At 37.6% G+C, this 22,828-nt stretch overlaps 1 protein-coding gene across 4 annotated transcripts in view; it reads right to left on the bottom strand.

Annotated features, from left to right (window-relative positions):
- Positions 1-4,205: 4,205 nt before the first annotated feature.
- LOC106075073 (uncharacterized) overlaps positions 4,206-22,828 on the bottom strand; it is a 72,788-nt gene continuing 54,165 nt past the window's right edge. For 3 of the 4 annotated variants that reach the window (XM_056019268.1, XM_056019278.1, XM_056019284.1), the window contains exon 2: positions 4,206-6,520. In XM_056019268.1, coding sequence (XP_055875243.1) covers positions 4,823-6,520 — 1,698 coding nt within the window. In that variant the 3' untranslated portion in view covers positions 4,206-4,822. Of the gene's footprint in view, positions 6,521-11,360; positions 12,814-22,828 lie in introns of those variants that run through there. The other variant, XM_056019291.1, reaches the window with a different exon arrangement.

The following is a 22,828-nucleotide window of genomic DNA, read 5'->3' as shown; positions in this document are numbered from 1 at the left end:
ATTGATTTGGGTAGAATTATCTTGCATCATTCACACTGCATGGCCACCAACCAATCGCTAACCTCTTCCACCATTCACCTTAGAACTATAAGGATTTAAACCTACGACGTACGCTGCTCTATCCACTGAGCTATCTAGTCGTGAGAAATTTTAGCTGAAATAAATTATTTTAATTTCTTTTTTTTTTTAATTAGCATTTGACTTGTGCTTAGTGGCCCCTTTCCAATTTTGTATTGAAATTGTGACCTACTAGCTGACATTGATGTAGAAACAGCTCTCGTTTTTTTTTTAAACTGTTGTAGACTATGTAAAAGTTTCGTAACAGATTATTCGTCAGCAACAATCATTAATTTGCATTCGATTTAACACAATCATTCTAGAGATTTTTAAGTGCGGAAAACGAAATGGCCCTGACCTTCAGAACTCTGATCACGTGTCACAATTACAGTCCATGCATTCACGGAACTTGCAGTCCGCCATGAGTTCATTATTCGTAATCGGAGATGATGAATTCACTGTTCCAAGTCAGAGTGATTTCAAAGGAAGCGAATCAATTATGACTCATTTATTTATATCAAGTTCCGCTCTGATACGTTTCGGATTTCAATCTGGTGTTCATGAATCATTCTGAAATTGTAATACTCAGTCAAATGATGAATGAATTACAGAAATAGGAATCAAATTGGAGCATGTCTTTCCACCCAGAAAAATGTCAGTTGTTAAGAGTAACAAAAAACTAAAACAAATTAATTCCACTTATCTTATTCATGGCAAGCCAGTAACACAGACTAAAAACGCAAAATACCTAGGTGTTATAATAAATGAAAAACTGTCATGGAATCCACATATTGATGAAACTACAAAAAAAAAATCAAACAAAGCATTAGGATTTATTAAAAGAAATTTCTATAAATCAAATAAGAACCTAAAACTAAAATGTTATTTAATCTTGGTTAGGCCGATAATAGAATATGCATCCTCCGTTTGGGACCCCTCAACTCAAGAAAACATTAAGAAACTGGAACAGACACAAAATAGAGCAGTGAGATTCATAACAAGGGAATATTCACATTTGACTAGAGTAACACCTTTAGTAAAATCACTAAATTTAGAAAGCCTTCAGGACAGAAGGCTCAAAAGTAAAGTAGCAATCATACATAAAACACTGAACCATAATCTTCAAATACAAAAACAAAATTTAATAAAATACTCTGAAAGACACAAAGATAAAGGCACATTCCTCGTCCCATATGCTAGGACAAATTTGTACAAATACTCCTTCTTCCATAGTGCTATTAGAGCATGGAATGGGTTGCCTGAGCTAGCCAGGAAAACCAGTGACTTGTCAGAGTTTAAGTCATTGGTTAATATGCATGACTTAATGCATGACGCGTAGGACGTAATCATCTTCTTTTTTGAAGTAACGTCTGTATTATATAAGATAAGATAGGATAATGCTAAATTTGTAAGGATTTTTTTAAAGTAAAATTTTAACGTACGGAAGTCAACGTAAATCCATAAATAGCATTTTTTTGTGTGTTGTATCCGGTGTAAAGAATACGGAAATATAAAACTAAGACTAGGGCTACGACTAAGACTACTTTATTGATTCTTATTGAAATTTGTTGTGACGACAAGGACCCTTTTCTCATATAAAGACAACACAACAGAAACATACACATAAATACAACAGACACAACATGAAGAGTTCATTCAGCGACTGCAGACACGCATCTTGGTCCTTTTCATGTTTTTTGATCAACGAATGGCGTCGATATAGTCTGACCAAGTAAGGAACGACTGGGTTATAGTCAGGGCCGGTCCTACATATTGTGGAGCCCATTGCGAAACGGATTGCGCGGGGCCCATTCTGGGTAGGCTTAAGGATAAGTGAAAATTAAGATTTGTATTAAGAAAATGAATTTATCTTTGCATATTATTCATACTTTACTAAGTACAAAATCACTGTCAAATTAACTTTACGAGTGAGCCATCTACAGCAGATAGTAGTTTTCCAACAAAAAGCCGATAAACATTCAGATCTTCCATTTAGATTTACTATCGACTAGCTAAATATCGCTTTTATTTTTTTAAGAGGTCAAAATACATTTAGATCTATATTTGTATGTCAGTGACTATTAAAGAAATTAAGTAATCGAACTTCTTGTTTTTTTTTTTAATTCGCCTTATTATTACATTTTTATTACAATGCCTTTTATTTTAATTGCGAGTAGGATTGGCGATTTCCATATTGAAATGAAATCCCAAAATGACAATTTAGTCTGTTTTTAAGGAGATTTGCATGAGTTTTCAGAAGATTTTAATAATTTCAGATTTTCCTGACTTTTTCGTATATTTTACAATTTCAGGAGAATTTCAGAAACACTTTAATAATAAGTTAAAATTTAACTTAAAATGATTTAATTTAATAATTTACACCTAAATTTTGCGCGGGGCCTATGAAAGTGCGGGGCCCACTGCGGCCGCTTAGGTTGACTGGATCCTATAATTTTATCAATAAATTTAACAATATTGTAAGAAATATATAATGTAATACTTGTAATAAAATATGTTTGCATTATATTGTAACGAGTCTCACTTCTCGGGCTCTCTGCAGCTGCACCGCACGACACTGCCAACTCAAAGACAACTCAGGGCTCCAAAATAACGTAAATGTTTAATGTCCAATAAATCACAGTCCAAATGAGACAATACTGTACAATCGGCAACACCTAGCACTGACTGTACAACTGTTCTGTCGTAGATATCTGAACCGTTGTATCAACTCTGTTGTAGCAAGGACTCTACTGGCATCACTGTACCCTGTTGAACTCTGTTGTAACGTACTAATCGTAGATCGGGAAGGTATGACGTTCTAGAACCGGACGTAACATCGCTCGACCCTTCTGGGTGGTCACCCGTCTATATTTGACGTAATGGGCCTGAGTATTTTTCACTTTAAATGTTTCTTGAAATTTCGCCAGTCATCGCAGTTGATCGTCTCGCCTCGTCACAGTTGACCGCTCATATAGCGCCCATTTGTGTGACCACCAGGTTTATAACAATATTTCCATTCCTTTTTTTCAAATAACTATTCAATAGCTTAATTGTCATTTTATGCAATTATATAAAGCAAAAAAAAAATTAATTCATAAAACAGAGATAGAATATATCACATCTATTACAATGTTACTAAAGATAAAATGAGTAAACTTTAAAATCAATATGTTTTGGAAATGTTTAAAGGTGGCGCAAAGCACTTTGGATAAATGTCAGCCACAGCTAGCGTCTCCAGTATGACCATAGCATTTTGATCTCAAGCACACAGCAGAAAATCTTGACAAACATTTCAGTTTGAGTTACATAGTTGTTGCCCCTTCGTACCTTTCCAACGAGGAAGAATAAGAGTTGGACAGCAGTTTTTACAAAGCATATATCAACTCACTCTGTCTGGTAAAAAGTTTGTACCCGTTATTTCTCCCACACCCAATCTCGGATCAAGCTGAAATTTTGCACAATGATTTGTTTTACCTGACAACACAAGAATCTTTTTTTTAATTAGCAATTACTTAATTAACCAATGGTAATTAGTTATTTTGTTTGGTATGTCGAACAAGGGAAAGAAATTGTACTTGACTGTATTGGCCTCCTTCAGTAGTAGGACGACTATGGTTCATCTCGAACACTTTTTATAGGGCTGTGGAGCCCTATTTTGGAGAGACTACGGTCCACATATATTGCAGATCAAGGTGGCCTTCGCTTTGGTGGTATAAGCTTAATTAGTCCACTTTATAGTTCGCCGCTCTAAATTGAAACAATCAATATATATGATCACTAGTATAAAATACCTCGCTAACAGAGTGGTTAGCACGTCCACCCGAGGAGGCGTGAGTCGCGAGTTCGAATTCAGGTCGTTGCAATTTTTTTGTGGGAAGCGTGGTCGAGAGGCCAAGTGCGCTTGAACTTGGCTTGGCTTGGTTACCTTGAAGGGGGCTCGAGGTTCGACACCCGACTCGGGCAGAGTGTCTAAAGGCAGCACGGAAAACCAACTCCTAGATACCCCCTCCCCCACACTGGTCCACAAATGAGATTAGACCAAAAGCGCTCTGAGCATGCTATAAGCATGAAAGTAGCGCTATATAAAAGCTATAATAATAATAATAAATGCTTTTAAAAATCAATGACGGTAAAGTCCTTTTCTTCCCCCCCCCCCCCCCCCCCAGATACTCCCCACTGGTCCAGACAAGTGATAGGATCATAGCGTATTGAGAAAGCTAAATGCATGAAATAGCGCTAAACAAAAACAATTAATTAAAATATTTCTAATCAGACAGATATATTGCTGTTGGTCCTGATCTATTACAAACTTACTTACGTCACTAATCGAAACTAATTGATACAATTCGTATAAGCTTTTTTTAAAAAGACTTTTTAATCTTTTCTTGTTAATGGTAAAATGAAGACAAGACTAGGCTTAAACTACTGTTAGTAGACAGAGGCCACAACATATCATTTATTATTTGGCCTGTAGTGTTACTAGAGATTTCATAATTATAATATCGACACTTCGACATATTAAAAGACCTTTAAAAGAGTGGTCGGAATCACTTGATATAGTCGAGTCTTTTAACAGAGGCATTAAATAGGCCAACGCATTGTTTGAAAACTTGTGTATCACTTGCAATTAGCAAACAATGATACAAATGTAAAATATCGACCAATTATCATTATTTAAAGAACGTTTTTGATTTTTAAAAATAGTGTTTAAGAAACGGAGCTCTTTGGGATTTGAAGCTAATATTTTACATTTCAATATTTCGTTTCACATGTTTGTACTGGATGTGGATTGAGAGTACTGAATTCGCTTTTTGTGTTTCGTTCTCTTCACGCTCGCTGATTGGCTACTGCTGCTTTGAGTTGTCAAGGTTATTCCCAGACGGTGCAGACCAAGCATGTCACAATACAGTTTGCCGACTCTTTTGTTGAATATGAATGAGAAAAATAGAAAGACGCCTTGAAGCGCCATGAGTGGACAGGTCAGAAACTGCAGGATGAGGTTTTCCAGCCAGACCGCCACGGCTGCGACGATGCAGAAGACGCCCGTGAGTGTAGACAACTTGACGTAGGTCATAACGCCCTGACGTTCCATCCCCGTCGCCGCCTTCCGTATTTTCGCGATGTGAAGCATCTCACGCAAGGTCAAGGTGAACAAAACTCCGTTGCTAAAGACCATGGCGCAAAGCGGAACAAGTAAGGTCAGAATAATTGTAAGAGCAGACATACGTGTGTCCAGGAAACATATCGTGTCATCATAACCTATTGACTGGCCTTTGGTCAAACCAGCGTTAATGCCCAGGTTCGCGGCCACTATGAGAAGGGGCACACCGAAGCCGTAAATGAAAAACCGGATGTGCCTTCGTATGTCTGAATTGACAACATTTCTAGGCGATGTGTAAGAAGTGAACGCGAGAAACATGTGGATGCAGCAGCCACTCATCCAGGCGAAAGAGGCCAACCAGCTAAAATGAAGAAATATAGCATGAAACATACACAGCTTGGGGGGAAGTTGACCTTTAACCCCAAACTCTACTGTAAGCAGCAGACTTACCTGCGCGCATAGCATAGATAAACACAGACACATATTATTTAACCCCGGAAGTGTTCTCAGAGATGAAAATAAAAAGTATGTAACCAGAGACATCACGAGACAAACAACAGAAAACAAGATACACACAATCTGGAAGTAATACAGCGCGATATCAGCAGGGCTCTGAACTGGGTTTGTTTTTATCAGCGTTTTAAAAGTCTCCAAACAGATATGAAGTTCTCCATTGACGACTGAAATATTAGGACCACCCACAACCTCGATGACACGCCCATCATAGTTAAATGACAGGTGAATGTCAAGCATGTTGACTTTAACGCTGGAAATGTTTACCGCAACATAAGGACAGAGCAATGTATACGTCAAGTCAATAAATTTGCAACATTTGGGCAAATTTCTTTTGCCACCTCCAGAATGAATTATTTTCTTTTGATACTGATTAGTTGTGAGATTTGAAGGCATTGACAAGTTGATAAACTCCACAGTGTGGTATTCTGCTCCAAGTATCAATGGCTTCAGTGTAATATTAGACATGTTCATGTGAGCAAGAGGTAACACCCAAGAAAGCGTCACCATCTGAACAATTTCCGTCTCAAACTCATCTCGACTCTTCTCATCGTCTGCTAAAATGTCCCCCACAATTCTGTAAAGATGCAAAAGCTTAGAACCGTTTGCAATCGTGGCTATGGTAACGTTAGCAAACAACTGAGACCTAGAAAATTTGGAAACCAACTTCCTTTTGATAGCAATGAATAAGTCAGTCATTTCCGATTGCGTCATTTCGACGTCATTTTCGTACATCAATGTCAAGGCCAAGTGGTATGCAAGACCCCGAATGCCGCTTATAGCTGTTTTACATTTTCCGTCCTCTGTTGCAATTTTCCCAGCTGTACAGCTGGCAGCGTGGCATTCACCCTGAAATAAAGAAGATAAATGAAAAGATAAATAAATAAGTATATAAATAACACATCAAATATATCTCCGTTTTGATATTTGTAATCTGATAGGCCTACAATATATTCTTACATACTAAAATAAAAAGGGATATAACGCAAAGATCTTTCTTTACGTAGCAAAGTGCGTTTACCTCCCTTGAAAATATTTTTAGTTTCTCTTACTATGTCTTGTTTTTCCCTATGCTAATAATATAGTATAATGATTAACATTACATTAATCCTTTGAGTGTTTTTTTTTATTAAGCTATATTATAATGTTTGTACTTTTTATTGATTTACGCAATCTACGTCCTCTGAATTTGAAAGCATTTTACGATTACTCAAGATGTTGGGTCATTATTTCAAGGTCTCACTAACTATTGCTTTTGTAAATTACCTAATGAAACATCTTTGTTCTAAAGAAGCTCTTCACCTTTGTGAATAAATAGCTCCATGAGTCTCTATGATCATCAATAAAAATACTGCAAAAGATGATACAACTCATGTTGAAAAATAAAAACTTAGCAACGAAGATGTAATGGTTAGGAGATGCGCTAAACAGGGCGGACATGGAAGGTGACATAAAATTCTAATAGACCCACTAGAACAACACGAGCTTCAATAAACACACTGATTTTATTAGTCTCTATTTATGTTCTTGACTCCAGCCACTTGTTCTCTAAACTGACCTCCTTTTACACACAGGATGGCTGCCTGGTCGTGCGGTTTGCACGCTGGACTGTCGTTCAGATTTATCGATGGTCCCGGGTTCAAACCCTGCCCGCTCCCATCCCCCGTCGTCCTGCGGGAGGTTTGGACTAGGAAGTAATTATCTTCAACTCTGAAGGAACATCCGAAACATGTAAAACATTTTACAAACAGTCCTGACACACTGCTGTTCACTCAAGCATGTACACTCAAGGTCCACTGGTCATTTCCTATACAGGCACACACACTGCACTACCAGCCACGCAAAACACATACACTTACTATCACAAAAAAAAATATGACATGTTTAGATTAGCGCTAAGATAGGAACAAAAGGGGGCGCAGAGGCTGAGTGCTTAAGCTCTTGGTTTCCGAGCCTAGGGTCCTGGGTTCAAATCTCGGTGTAGACTTGGATTTTCAATATCGGGATCTTTAGAGCGCCCCTGAGTCCACCCAACTCTTATGGGTATCTGACTTTAGTTGGGGGAACTAAAGGCGGTTGTTCGTTTTGCTGGCCATAAGGGGCGGACTGGCTATATTGGCATTTGGGCAAATGCCCGGTGGGCCGGTACCCAAATGGGCCGGTAGGGCCACCGAAATGGCCTGATCGAAGTCACTATGGCACATATCAAGTTGTTAAAGGTTTTATAATATCCTTATTATGTTATTATTATTTTTTTTATAAAAGACACTCTGAGCGTCGTGTTTAAACAAAAAGTCTTTCACAGACATTACAGTGTAATACTCTTTTAATCGAACACATTTTCCGAAAATAAAATGTAGAATGTAGACAGTGCTACTAGTAGGCTTCAACTTTTTAGGGCTTACATAATTGCTGATTTAAAAAGACGCTTTATTGCTTATTAAGATATAGAGTTCACTGTATGCATGCATATCGATACATTATCAAACTAAAGAATGATTTTTAAGGACCGATACATCTAGACATGAATGCCCATCACATGGTAGAGAATTTGTGGGCCTAATTTTATAGAAATGCCCGGGCCGATTTTGACACCCAGTCCGCCCCTGCTGGCCATTGACCAAAGAATTAGATGACATTAACATCATCTGTCCTGTAAATCGCAGGGTCTGAAAGGGGAATTTTATTTTTTACTTGTCATTAAACCTGACAAAACATAGATATGAAAAAAATTAAACAATTAGTTAATTAATTGTTGATAATTATATATTGTGTCTGATTTCCAAGGAAATGAAATAAATGCTACTTAACTCTTTCTCTCCTAACTGACGATACCAGCGTTGATTCCACCAGAATGTGGTCAATAATTACGGAGAGAAAGAGTTAATGAGAGATGTGTATTTAGTCCTCTGATTACATTATGACACTTCTCATTCTCGGATCAAATTGAATTGTTTGATAATTATTCATAGCCGATAAGTTAATAATTTAGTACTAATTAATTAATTTTTGTATACAGTAGAAAGAGAAATAAACGCCGTAATTTTCAGATCAATGGTAGTATTTAGCGGTTCCTTCCCTTAGATAAGCTTCGATTTTTTAGCGGCCCCCGAAAGGGGAAAAGACGCTATTAGTTTTGTGTGAAATGTCTGTCCGTCTGTCCGTCCTTCCCGTTTAGATCTCGTAAACTAGAAAAGATATTGAAAATCCGACTTCACAATATTTTAGACCATTCAAAGTTCTGATGCAACGGCTACTTTTTTTTTTCCTGAAAGCGAAAATTCTAATTTTTAAAATCAGGTATGCAAGCAGTTTTTTAAAGAGAAAAAGCTAATTAGTATGCATTATAAGTTAGACCTAACTTAAGACGAATAGTAATCTTATAAATGTCATTTTCGTGAACATGTTGTTATATAGCAGATATCGAATATGAGATTAAGCCTTTTCAAAACAATTACATTATTTATTCCGAACCGAGGCCCCGGGTTCGAATCCTGGTGAAGACTGGGATTTTCAATTTCTGAGTCTACCCAGCTCTAAACAGATGAACCTTACATCATCTGCCTTATAGACCACAAGGTTTGAAAGGGAAACTAGTTAGGCCAGGTTCACATATAACCTTACATTCACTTTCACCTATCCATTGATCTGCTTGACCGTTGGGGCACTACACAAGATCTGTTAACCTGCCTTCTCCATTCTTATCTCTCATTCGTCCTTGATATAATTTCATTATGATGTTCTTTCTGAAAATATTGAAGCCTACCTGGGTGGACCACTGGACGTGCGGTTTGCGCGCTGGACTGTCGTTCGGATTTATCGACGGTCGAAGGTTCAAACCCTGCCTGCGGGAGGCTTGGACTAGGAAGTAAACTATCTTCAACTCTGAAGAATTATCCGAATTATGTAAAACATCTTACTTCGGGGGCCGATTTTGAGTTTGTATTTCCACACAAACTGTCTTTTGTAACCTTGTTTTATAAAGTTTTTTTTTCTATTTCTTGTATCTTAATGCTAGGAAAATGAAATAAATTGACTGTTACTGCCTGGCATTCACTAGACTAGAGTAGTAACATTAGGCCCACAGACACTATCCCTTGTTGTGCATTGATGAGTATTCCACTTGTATATCTTCTGTCCGTTATTATGAGTTGTTATATGTTTCTTAGGATGTTTGTTGTCAGTTAACGAACTGCGAAGACCCTGTTGAATAACTCTTCACATGAAACACCCAGAAATGAATGCATATATTACAGTGCTGTCAGTGCTGTAAGACACCTAGTATTATTAGTTTGTAGAGAGACGCACCATAGTTGACGGACTTTGAACGCGACATCACGACTTAGTTGGGTTATAGATGATTTATGTAAATATAGTCAGTGGGTGTTAGGACTTCATAGGGATAACGTGATATTACAGACAGATACTCGGCCGTAGTCTTTTCAATATTAAAACATCAACTGTGTTGTACAACGGTTTGGACTTAGTCTTTTCCCACTTGTTACATGTGTAGGTCTTGTTACTTGATAATTAAGTACATTGAATACACCCGAACAAGAAACCCAGATATCTCCAGAGTAATCTGTCGAGGTCAGACAGCAATTGGCAACTACAAGGCAAGGCCTATCACAATGCTTTAAACTGGCTCCTGATCAGAGAGTGAAGCACAGACTAGCAACTATTTGTCATCTGTCAGGGAATGGTACTGTCATGCGATTGTGGAAAAAGACACCACAAAAGTACCCCATTCAGACCTTGCCATCTTTAGGGCAGATGACAGTTAACAAGGATGTAATGTGGCCAGTACAACGACCAACTGATTTATGAAAGGTAGCCATTAGAGTTGGGTGGACTCAAGTGCATCCTAAACTACAAAAACTGTCTTTACCGTGATTCCAAATCTATTTCATAATCTAAGCGCAATGCCACTCAGCCAACCCTTGTTGTATAGCCATTAATAGACGGTGGTTATTCAATCTACAAAATTTTGTACAGAATATAGTAAAAGTTAATCATCTATTCATTTTAAAAGGCTTACGATATTTTTTTGCATACGCTCTTTTTAGTATTATAATATTGGAAAGCTTATCTAAGAGGAAGAACCTCATAATATATCTGAATACTAAAGAATTTAACTCCTTTATATATATATATATATATATATATATATATATATATATATATATATATTAAAACATAATTTATTACTAGTTGATTAACTATAATTTTGTTTATTCTTGTAATGTCATTAACAATGAATAAATATGCAAAATTTTCATTTGAAGCAAGAACGGTAAATGGGAGAGAAAACGTGAACAAAAAGTAATACGTAGAACAACTCCGTATATAAAGCCCCATCTCTCACTGAGTAGCATTTATTTCCCTTATTCGATACCAAACAAAATGGTAAATCACCAATAATTAAATAACTAAGTTATTAATATTTTTTATTTATGTTTCTTAGGTTCACTAAATAATTATGTCAAGTTTCAACTTGATCCGAGAATGGGTGAGGAAGAAACAGCGTGTACAAAAATTGTACCAGACAGACAGAGAATTGATATAAGGTTTGCCAAAATGTCAATCGGTTTTTAAATTGAAATGCAAATAGATAGGATAGAATTGTTGAGAATATTCCCAAGAGAAAAACCAAACTTATAAGTTCCAATTTACAAATCATTTTAGCTACCTGAGCATCTTGCCATTCCAGAGAAGAATTACAGGTTTGGTCAGTTATAGACTCCTCCAGTAAATGCCCTAAACTGCCCAAAAGTAGCACGAAAGGCGGCCACCATTTGTCTATGTCAATAATCCATGAAGGTTCAAAACAATTCATTTCATAAATGTCTTGCATGTCGCAGAGATAACAGAATATGCTAGCATACTCGCCAACTCTGAGGTATCGGTGATTTAAATTTTGGCATAATTCCTTGGTTTTAGCATCCTCCTCCTGGCAGACACCTTTTGTAAAATTCTCTACCTCTGCTTTGCAGATTTTTGGTGATAATTCGGTCGATGGGTTTGTGAAATTTATTTTGCATTCACTCGAGTTGGCAATAGCCAAGAAAAACTCAACTTCTTCTGTAAAATGATAGAAGTTTTGATAATGAATACACGACATTTGAATTGACCATGGACTTGCTATTCTAACTGAATTGTTCATGGCATCTCTTGTCATATTTTCATTGATTACATATCCATTGCACATTGCACAGAATTTATTTGCAAACACAATTCCATAGTACATATCTGAATATGGAGTTACATCATCCAACGATTTGGGACCTGGATTCAGACACCTGTCTACTATATCAGAAATATTCGTACTTTGAGCCGCCAAGTATGGATCACAGTCAGATATTACATAATATGTAGATTCGACCGCATTGTATGTGATAGTTTGGCACTGAAATCGATCAGGTCTAGGTAAGTGATCGATTACGTGACGAAGAGGTTCAATATAAGAATTGTTGACCACGAGTGGACAGCATGTGTCGTATATAAAGCAGTTAGGATCACAGTCACACTTGAAACATGACGGATAGTAACAAATGTTACTTTCTTTCAAAGTGTTTCCAATGCAAACTCTTCCGCAGAATTTGACCTGAAACTCCAGCCAACTTTCAGATGAAGAATTCCAATTAAGTTTTGCACAGGCAGGAAATATAAAAGTAACTAATAAGCAATAACTAATCAGCATGTCTATGTTTAGTTGGCTAAAACCTATAATATACATTGTATTCTTGAATAGATATTAGTCTCACTTGACATTGAATTCACAATACACATTTATTTGTTAATAGTCCTTATCCAATTGACCTAAGCTAAATAGTAGTCCCAGCTGACGCTCAGAAATGCAGCACCTATTAACCGATCAAGTTAATCCAGAAAAAAAACATCAGTAGCTGTCATTAAGCGTTTTGCAGTCTCGTTTATCACATCAGGACAAATGTCACTGTGCTATTAATAATAAGGCTAACAGCTAAATGTGAAGGGTAGATTCTAGATCTACTAGATTGTTATTCATTGACTGGGCTTCTACTGTCTGTTTCTAGATCTAATAAAATGCGGTGTGGATTTATAGGTCACGTGATAGAAAGGCAGAGCTGGAAGGTCGCCTTCACAGTTCGGGTCAAGTTTTGTTGACCCTAGGATTAATTAGGTCAATGGTCTTTTATCTTCCATATTTTTTTTTTCTCTCAACAAATGTTTGTACGGAGGCGAGTTCAGAAATGTCAACAGCTGTTGGTGTTTTATTTCTCACAAAAGTTATGCAGATAATTCAATCCCAATTAAGTTCTATAAATTATAGATTTATATACGACCTATTTGTGGAAGCCTTTATTGAGACAATAGGCACTAATTTTATAATAACAGCATTTTACATTAGCGTGTTTGTAATAACTTATTTGTTGTGATCGAAAGTACAATCAATCGCATGATTCACGGTCAACTATTTTGGTAATCCATTTGTTATTTTTTTTAGTAATAAGTTGTTAGATTGGATCTCTGGACGAAAACAGAGCGCCAGTTTTCAGTTTATGGCAGTAGTTTTTGTAGTTGATATTTGTGTAAGTGAATGCCAAGTATATAGAAAGTTATTACGTCGCACATTGTTGTACATTATTATGACATTATTCTTATTGAGTCCGAAGTCTATAAGAAACTATTTTATAAGACTGCTTTATTGATCCTTATGAAAATTCGTTGTGATTACAAGGACTCGTTTCTCAAAATAAAAACAACACAACAGAAACATTCACACTGATAGAACAGACACAACAGAAAGAGTTCATTGAGTGACTACAGACAGACTTCTTAAACGTTTTCACGTTTCCTGGTCAACAAGTAGCGCTGATACAGTCTGAATGAAGAGGGAATGAAAGAGTATGTGTACTGTTCGGTTCTAGATCTAATCTTGATTAACAGAAGTCGACCACTTCGTGACGACTTGGCGTAGTTATAATGGAGCCGATGGCTGTTGTCTTCCAAAATGTTTCCGATTTGCTGAAACATTTTTGTTCGAAAACCTTTCTGTGGGCCGGAGTTTATCATCGCTTCAGCTAAGTCTGTTGACCGTTGGGGCACAACACAGGGTCTGTTGACCGTCTTTCTCCATTCATCTTTAGCTTTGGAGAGAATCTTTTTTTAAGACAGGCCCGTCAATTCTTTTATGTTATCTTCCTATCGCTTTCTCTTTTCTCTTTTTTCCTGGTACTGTTCCTCGAAGGAAGGTCTTTGCGAGCCATGGTGACCTTGTAATATGGCCATAGAGTTTTAGTTAGCAATTTTCGACAGTATTTAGCAGGTCCTTTCTCTCATCTCTTCGTTTGTGATGCGGTCTTTGTATGTCATACCTAGGATTATTCTGTAGCATCTCAATTCCATTGCTAGGATTCTCCTCTCTAGTTCAGACATAAACACGACAGAAAAAAAAATTTTATTTCAAAAATTGACAGCTAGGCCTAAATGAGGTGAATCAAGTTGTTTGTCACGGCGCCATGGGGAGCGAGTTCCAAACATTGGATTTATACACTGGAAACGCCGGCAAACCGTATTTTATAAGAGAGAAGCGTGGCTCTACTAGTGACGTTGCATCCATGGAGCGCACGGCTCCGTGATGGACAGATCAAGGGATCAATTTACTAATTGACAATAACACTACTTTGCAGTAGATGCAGTGATGATAAAGTGTGTCCACCTTGTAGTCAAAGATTTCATTTATGTGGAACCAATGGAACCTTTGAGATTGAATGCTAAGTCTGCAAGTAGATAGCAAGAAAGAAAACAATTTGGTTTGTATTTTTTTTTAAGTCAACACTTTGGCTGGTAAACAAGAAGGAACTCCTCAATACTGTAACTCGACGAACATATAGTAAAGTGCGAAGTTCGAGCAGCCCCGATTTGTCAAGAGGTTCGAACAGTTCACTTTTTATTGCTAAAACTTTTTTATTTGAATGTTTACCAAATTACTACTGTATTGCTACTGCGCATGCACCTTTTTCCTTCACTTCCGACACATACTATTTCCTTTTCCTTGTAAAGGCTAAGTTCATGGTGAGGTCAAACTCAGGAGGTGTAGAATTATTCTTTTTTACTACCCGGTTGAAAGGAAATGGGTAATGGGCTTAAGGCTATTTTTTAAGTCTGATTGCTCATCAGCTTAAAGAGACTATTTGAAGTTGTGGAGTGTGGGAAATGGTGCAATGGATGGTGTTCTTGCGCTGGAGTAAAACGAAAATGACTTTATAGTGAAAATTAAATATTAAAATATGTTTTTAGATATATTTTCTTTGATCTGTTCGAACCTTCTATCAACCCGATCGAGCTTACTAACTGGGGAAAAATCCGCTAGAGGAAAAGTACGTTTGGCGATACCTACCCTACACCTCTTTGACTTCGTATTTAATTTTAATCAAGCCTAGTGATACATTAAATTCGATTTATGTTTATAGGAAAAAGGACGAGGAATTCAGAGATACCATCAGTTTTTTCATAGGTCACACTGTTACGGTGCTATAAAAATGCAAACATGAAAATTGCTGCCTGCGGGCTTAATAATTTCGAACTTCGCACTTTATTCATATTGTTAGGCATGACTCACTGTCAAAATCATGTTTAACTCTTTCTTTCCGTAATTATTTACCACATTCTGGTGGAATCAACGCTGGCATCTTCAGTTAGGACAGAAAGAGTTAATAAAGTTACAAACGTGATAAAATTATTAAGAAAAGCTAGATGACTTTAAAACAATAAACACAACATTGTCTTGATTTCATCTAAGGATAGCTACTTATTGGGAGGAAGAGTGAAGAACCGCTAACCGTACGAGCACCCCAGCCACACCATCAAGGGGAAAGATGATTATGAAAATAGTAAAAAAAAATAGTAAAATTCTATATTCAGTTAAATTGCAAGTTTAGTTAGTTTACTTCAGTACTGTTATTTATTTAAAATAAATCACATTAAAAAAAAAGAATTTTGCAAATATTGCATAGAAGGGGTATTTACTGAGCGCCTAAAGGCAGCACGGAAAATCAACTCCTGGCTCTTGTATTTTGAAAACGGCTCTATCGATTTTTAATAAACATAAGACTATCTGTGTATTTCTTAGAGAAAAGAATCCCTATCTAGTTTGTTACACAGCGAAAAAATCTATTTTTTTTAGAAATGGCAGACTATCGTAGGCACAGTAGTGCAGGTGGCAGACTATCGTGGGCACATTAGTGCAGGTGGCAGACTATCGTGGGCACAGTAGTGCAGGTGGCAGACTATCGTGGGCACATTAGTGCAGGTGGCAGACTATCGTGGGCACAGTAGTGCAGGTGGCAGACTATCGTGGGCACAGTAGTGCAGGTGGCAGACTATCGTGGGCACAGTAGTGCAGGTGGCAGACTATCGTGGGCACAGAAGTGCAGGTGGCAGACTATCGTGGGCACAGTAGTGCAGGTGGCAGAATATCGTGGGCACAGTAGGTACTGCAGACAAAAAAATGATCTACCGTGGGCAGTAGTATCAATAGGAAGCAGCAAGTTGCAATCGTAGGTGTGATTGAAGTATCCGTAGCTCTAAATTGCATCCCATAGGTGTATACGTATCAGTAGTAGCACGTAGCACGAGTAGCAAGTAGCCTACTAAGTAGGCGGTTGTGGCTAGTAAGCAGACAAACGGAGGAAGGCTGCGAATAAAACGTAGACTAATTAGGACACATCACTTTTGCCTGTCGATGCCCTCAACTGAGATGGATTGATAAGATTGTTTGCGATTACAATCAGGAGAGATAATAAGAGAATAAATTACTTTTGTTTGCGATTACAATCAGGGGAGATAATAAGAGAATAAATTAGCCTAAAGCGATGGTTAATATCAACAATAAATATGAGCATAGTAAGGGAGATAACAATCTCAGTTAGCCATCAACAAGAGAGGAAATAGGAATTATTGCTCGAGTTAGGTGGGGGGTCAAGGGGGATAATCAAATTAATTCTGGTGTCAGTTGCTACAAAGGATGTAAAGGGAACATATTTACAAGTCTATTCATCATCCTGTTGAACATAGGCGATGAGGATAAATACAAAGGGGCTTAATACACATGAAAAGGACGGGGGGCGTTCAGTCAACGTTACAAGATGACTTTATGGAAAGTGTAAAATACGTTGCGCATGACATAAAGGTAAACATCTATGGCCTCCTTCAGTCGCAAAATAACTACACATCATCATGGAAATGAGATGAATGCCTGGGCATTAGCTGTGGTCGTAGCGATGTCGCCCACACATTAGTTCCCCCCTCTCCACGCGGCTGATGTATCCAATGGAAAGGCGATTGCCGATACAGTTAGGGGGTCAGCGGCGTCGCAAGCTCAGCCAGGGTGTAGCACTGGGTGCTGCAAAGTGCGTTAGGGTCGCCACCTCCTGATTTTTGCTCAGGGTTTACTCCCGAAGCCTTTCCCATGATTGGGTATAGTTGCAAGGCAGAAGAGGTTGAAATTCAGCGTTGTCCTTCTCCTGGGTGGGTAGCCAGCCCTGACTAACGAGTCTCTCCTGCCCGAAGCTTACTGGTTTAGGCGCCAGTTACTCGCCTTTGCCCCTTCTCTGTTAGTGAGAACAGTTCCGCAGGACTCAGTATCTGAGACACACGTGAAGCCCAGGAATTGGACTGGTTGTTAGAGGCTATTCGAGACGCATGCCATTAGGAAGCATTTTATACATTGTGAGGTGCTCATATCTATTACCACTAGATAAATTGCCCTAAGTAACGAAAAGCATTATGGAGATTATTTGTGGAATAAAACTCAGAATAAAATACAACAAATAGTAAACATGTAGATTTAAGAGCTGAGAAACTCAAATGGCATGGTTATGTATATGAGAAGCATGTTAACAGATATGTTAAATCCAAAAGTAGAATTCATGAACATAAAAATACTCTCTGGTTATAGTGGTGAACATTTACATTTAATTGTTTACCCGCCAATAATAAGCAGTAGCAAACATGTACACAATATATTGGACAATTAAGTCCAGGCTACTAGGACAGTGGAGGCGCTTTGGCTGAGAGGTAAGGCGCTTGATCCAATAGAGCAAACGAGAATGAATGTATAGATTTGTGCGCTCGTCTGCCAGCGTGCTGGAGAAATGACGAAATGTGGAGATGTTCAAATTTAGGCGTGCTTATAAGGGTGGAGGAAGAGATAGATGCGGGGTGGGGTAGGTGTGCCTGGTAATGACCAGATGGTGTACACGATGACCGCCAGACGCCAATGACCAACAACGGAACTAGGACTGTGTTTGTCTTTACCTGTGTCAAGGGGGGGGGGGGGATAAGCGAAGGGGTGCGAGGTCGTCAATGTGATGGATTCAGTCGAGCGAGAAGAGAAAAAGGTGGGGTTTGGTGGTCAAATTGGACGCAGAAAGGGGAAATAATTTAAGTGAAATAAAAAAATAAATAATTAACAATGCTGTGATTAGCTTGACTGACACTGTAAGCAAGCTTTGGCATGTCACATCTATGGCCAACGCTTAACGAGGGTGTCGTGTAACCAGCATATCGCCCAACCGCATTTACTTTCCCCCCAACAAATATCAGGTACCCATTAGAGTTGGGTAGACTCAGGGGCGTTCAAAACATCCCAAAATTCAAAATCCAAGTCATCACCGAGATTCGAACCCAAGACCACCCGGTTCGGAAGCCAAGCCAAGCACTTTACTATTTCAGGTTTAATTTGTGTCTGTTCTTATAGTGCCACGAGTCCCTATTATGTTTGTTAGCAAAGCTGTATAAAGTAATGTATTATTCTTATGCACGCAATTAACATGTTGACTATAACAGTATAACTTTGCGGGGAAACAATCAACATTATAGGAATAAGTTTATTGTAGTGTTAACTCTTTCTCTCCGTAATTATTTATCACATTCAACGTTGGTATCGTCAGTTAGGAGAGAAAGAAAATTTTTGTGCAAAGAGAACAGAACGTTAAGATAGTGTATTGGATCCAAGTACGTAGTTTGAAAACCTGAAAGGTAAGAATTATATTTATAGATATTTTGCAAGTGAGAGAAAGTAGTTATAGAGTCAGTCTGGGGCATGAGAAACACTGGAAAGTTCTATTCAAGCATACAACCTGAGAGTCTCGCCAGTCCGGTGGTGAGACGCAGCTGTCGGTACTGTTGAAATTATTCCTTATCTCGGCCTCAAACAGCTGTCTTATTGGTGGCTTCCGAATCGTGGAGGATGTTAGGGTCTTTCCTATAATTAAAGAGTCTTCACAAAATAACTTCATTTCGTCATCGCAAAGGAAACAAAAAATGTTGGCCATTTGTCCAACCTGAAGGTATTTGCGTCCTGGCAAATTCTGGCACATTTGATCTTCCACTGAGTCTTGATGTGTACAAACATGTTTTAAGTTTTCATCAAGTCTCTCTGTGCACTTTTTGGGACGAATTTTGCTTGTTGGTGGATTCAAAGTTATCTTGCATTGGGACGACTTAGCAGCAGCAAAGAAAAATTCATATTCTTTCGTTAAATGATACAAGTTTTGATAATGTTTACACGAAATCTTAATAGTCCACGGACTTGCTATCTTCACTGTTAAGTTATAGGTATCGTAAGTAGCGCTGTCATTTATAACATATCCATTGCACATTGCACAGAATTTATTCGCATACACAATACCATAATAAATGTCTGAATATGGCGTTATATCATCCAGCGTTCTTGTATTTGGATGTCCACACGACGCAGATATATGTGAAGTCTTATTGGATAGTTCGTTGTTTACAGGTGAATATTTTGGATCACAATCAGAAATAGTAAAATATGCCACTATATTTCGATTCTGTGGGATACTTTTACATTGAAATCTGTCAGGATTTGGTAAGTGAGCTATTGAATGAAAAGAAGGTTCTACATAAGAATTGTTGACCAAAAGTGGACAGCATGTGTCGTATATATCACAATCAGGACCACAGTCACATGGGAAACATGTCGCATTTTTTAGACGGTCTTTTTTTTTCCTTTCTAACTTCATCCCGTCACAATACCTTCCACAATAGTTCACATGAAACTCCAGCCAGCTCTCCACACTAGCATTCCAAACAATTTCCGATTTCCCAGACGATCCGTCAGCCAACCGAATCTCTAACATTTGCACCATCGCTAAAATATAAAATAATGTCATTTTTTCCGAACTGTTCACCATTGCTGCTTTCTTGATGTTTTCACATTTCTGCTCACTGCAGTTCGTGGAAAAAACTGTAGCGGGCTTTATATTGCCACGGACGGCATGTTACCATGGCTGACTTTGGAAAATACTAAAATATGCATTGACCAGTAACATAACAGGGAGGCAAAAGTGCAAAGATAACTACTGCGCCATTCAAGTCGTAATCATCCACTGCTCAGCCCCTGAGTCTCAAGTTACAAATCAGAACATACAAAACATACACACGCATCACAAAAGAGATACAAGACACCGATAGCAAAGACAAACAGACACAAACACTCTTTTGTTCCCCTGGCAATCAAATCATTAAATAAGAACAATCTGGTATAAACTTTGTCACATGTAAATTATGAGTGAGTCCGGTGTGAATGTAAACTTTGGTTTCTTATAGTTATAATGTTTTTTGTTTGGTGTAATGCACAAATTGTAAGACAAATTTCCTTACGGATAATAAAGATTATTATTATTATTATTATATACATATATATATAAATTGTTCATAAACTAACATGAGGATGAACCTTGTCATTGTTTGTCATTTGGCTACTACGACACATTGAATTGTGATTAACACGTTTTGGTTGTAAAATGAGTTATGGATAAATGTATAATTTAAATAAAACATAACATTACATGGGTCACGTGATCTCGAATAAAGCTTTTTTTTCTACAAAAATATGCTTGCGCTTCACTGGGTATTCCTAAAGACAGACAGACAGAGAGAGGGGACGAGAACGATCTCTATCGATGGATGGTTTGATGGATGAGTGGATGTCGATAAATAGATAGATAGATAGATAGATAGATAGATAGATAGATAGATAGATAGATAGATAGATAGATAGATAGATAAACATATAGATAGATAGATAGACATATAGATAGATAGATAGATAGATAGATAGATAGACATATAGATAGATAGATAGATAGATAGATAGATAGATAGATAGATAGATAGATAGATAGATAGATAGATAGATAGATAGATAGATAGATAGACAGATAGATAGATAGAAAATATCAGATAAACACCGAATGAAAGAAATGGGAGAATTTCTTTTACAAAATTGAGAGAAAAAGAGAAAAGGGAGAAGAGTCAAAAGAAGAGACAGGAGAAAAGAACGGATAAATGAGAGACATTAACAGTGATAAAGCAAAACATAAATAAATATATAAAATGAGAGGAAGAGAGAAAATGAATGGCTCGTCATGGATTAACAGCACTTGTTTAGCATTCAACGATCTCTAGTGTACCTACTTGCTTATTTGACTTCATAATAAAGTTTGAGAACCCTAACCATAACATCCCGATTGAAATTAAAACTCTCTCGTTCCTGTCCCGGTGAAGACATTAAAAAAAAGTAAGTCCTCACACCCTAACATAATATCTGTCATAAGAAATTACTTTTATTTGAACTATTGCTAAATTTTAAATGGCATCAACTTCTTGGAACTAAACAATACCACGTGATCCAATCACTCTATTAGTTCAACTGACAATAAAAAAAAAATTATATGGATTGGTGCTTAAAAATCAAAGGTCAACAAAGAGCAGATCACTGTGTTTAAAATGTGTATAATATATTGGGGATTTTCATACATGGCGGAAAACCTATAAATAGCAATCTTTTAGGTGTATCCGGTGTAGAGAATAAAGGAAATATTGATGAGAAGTGTAGACTGCCACAACTCGACTCCCACAAGACATTCTGTTTAGTGATCTAATGGAAGGCAGGAGAGCCTCAGGTCGCCCAGTTTATAGTTTTAGCGTAGTATGAAAACACGACATGAAGCTCTTTCACCGACAGCTGGGGGGAATTATAGAAGGCCTCAACACTGGCCTGCAACGTCACAGCCTGTGGTCACGTCATACAGACCTGTGACGTGGCAACAAACTATTGGTCTAAACTGCCCACACGCAGTTAAAATGTTGACTATAACAGTATAACTTTGCGGGGAAACAACCCACATTATAGGAATAAGTTTAGTGTAGTGTTAATTTGTTTTGCAAAGAGAACAGAACGTTAAAATTGTTATTTGATCCAAGTACGTAGTATGAAAACCTAAAAGGTAATAATTATATTTATAGATACTTTGCAAGTGGGAGAAGTAGTGACGAGTCAGCCTGGGGCAGGAGAAACACTGGAAAGTTCTATTCAAGCATACAACCTGAGAGTCTCGCCAGTCCAGTGGTGAGGCGCAGCTGTCGGTACTGTTGAAATTATTCAGGTTACAGGTCAGTGTTCAGGTCTTCTTTAACGGTTGGTCTCGGCTGAAAGGAAGGGTCCTGGATTGCAAATGGCGTAAACACTACAAGTGGAATGAAGGGTGAAAGTACAACGGCGCCTGGTGATTACAGATGCCCCAAACTGTGACCCCAGCTGCGTATCAAGGATTGGTCTCTTTAGTCACATGAGAACTTGCAAAGGGAAAAGATGGTCTATCCAGACGTAAAATGCCACAGAGAAACAATTTAGAAATAAAAAGTTTACGATTGTTGTGTTTGTAGAATGAAATATCAAACAGAAGACAAGCGAGACGGAAAGAAAGAGAATCAATGTACACTGTGGATAGCGAGACAGATAAATGATAGAAAGAAAAGAGAGACAGAGAGAGAAAGAGAGAGAGAGTCGAAGAATGAAAAACACACACGAAAGAATGAAATAAAATCTCTTTTGTTTTTCATTTGGTCCCAATGACTCTAGTCATGCCACCTGCTGGCAGTTCTAGGCCTATAAACCTTTTTCTTTGTGCAATTTAATTTATCTATGTAACATGGAAATTTTAAAAATATATTTTCCATTTTATTCTTTTGAATTCTATGGTTTTACAATACTTCTCGTAACACAGCCATAACAATTCTGGATTTGCTTTTCGTTAATTAAGAAAAGAAAAAAAAACACCCCTACTGGGTGTTGTCATAGAAGAG

This window comes from Biomphalaria glabrata, chromosome 1 (assembly GCF_947242115.1).
Source record: "Biomphalaria glabrata chromosome 1, xgBioGlab47.1, whole genome shotgun sequence".
Taxonomy (NCBI): Eukaryota; Metazoa; Mollusca; class Gastropoda; family Planorbidae; genus Biomphalaria; species Biomphalaria glabrata.
The sequence above is the reverse complement of the archived record's forward strand: the minus strand, read 5'-3'. Positions and strand labels throughout refer to the sequence as shown.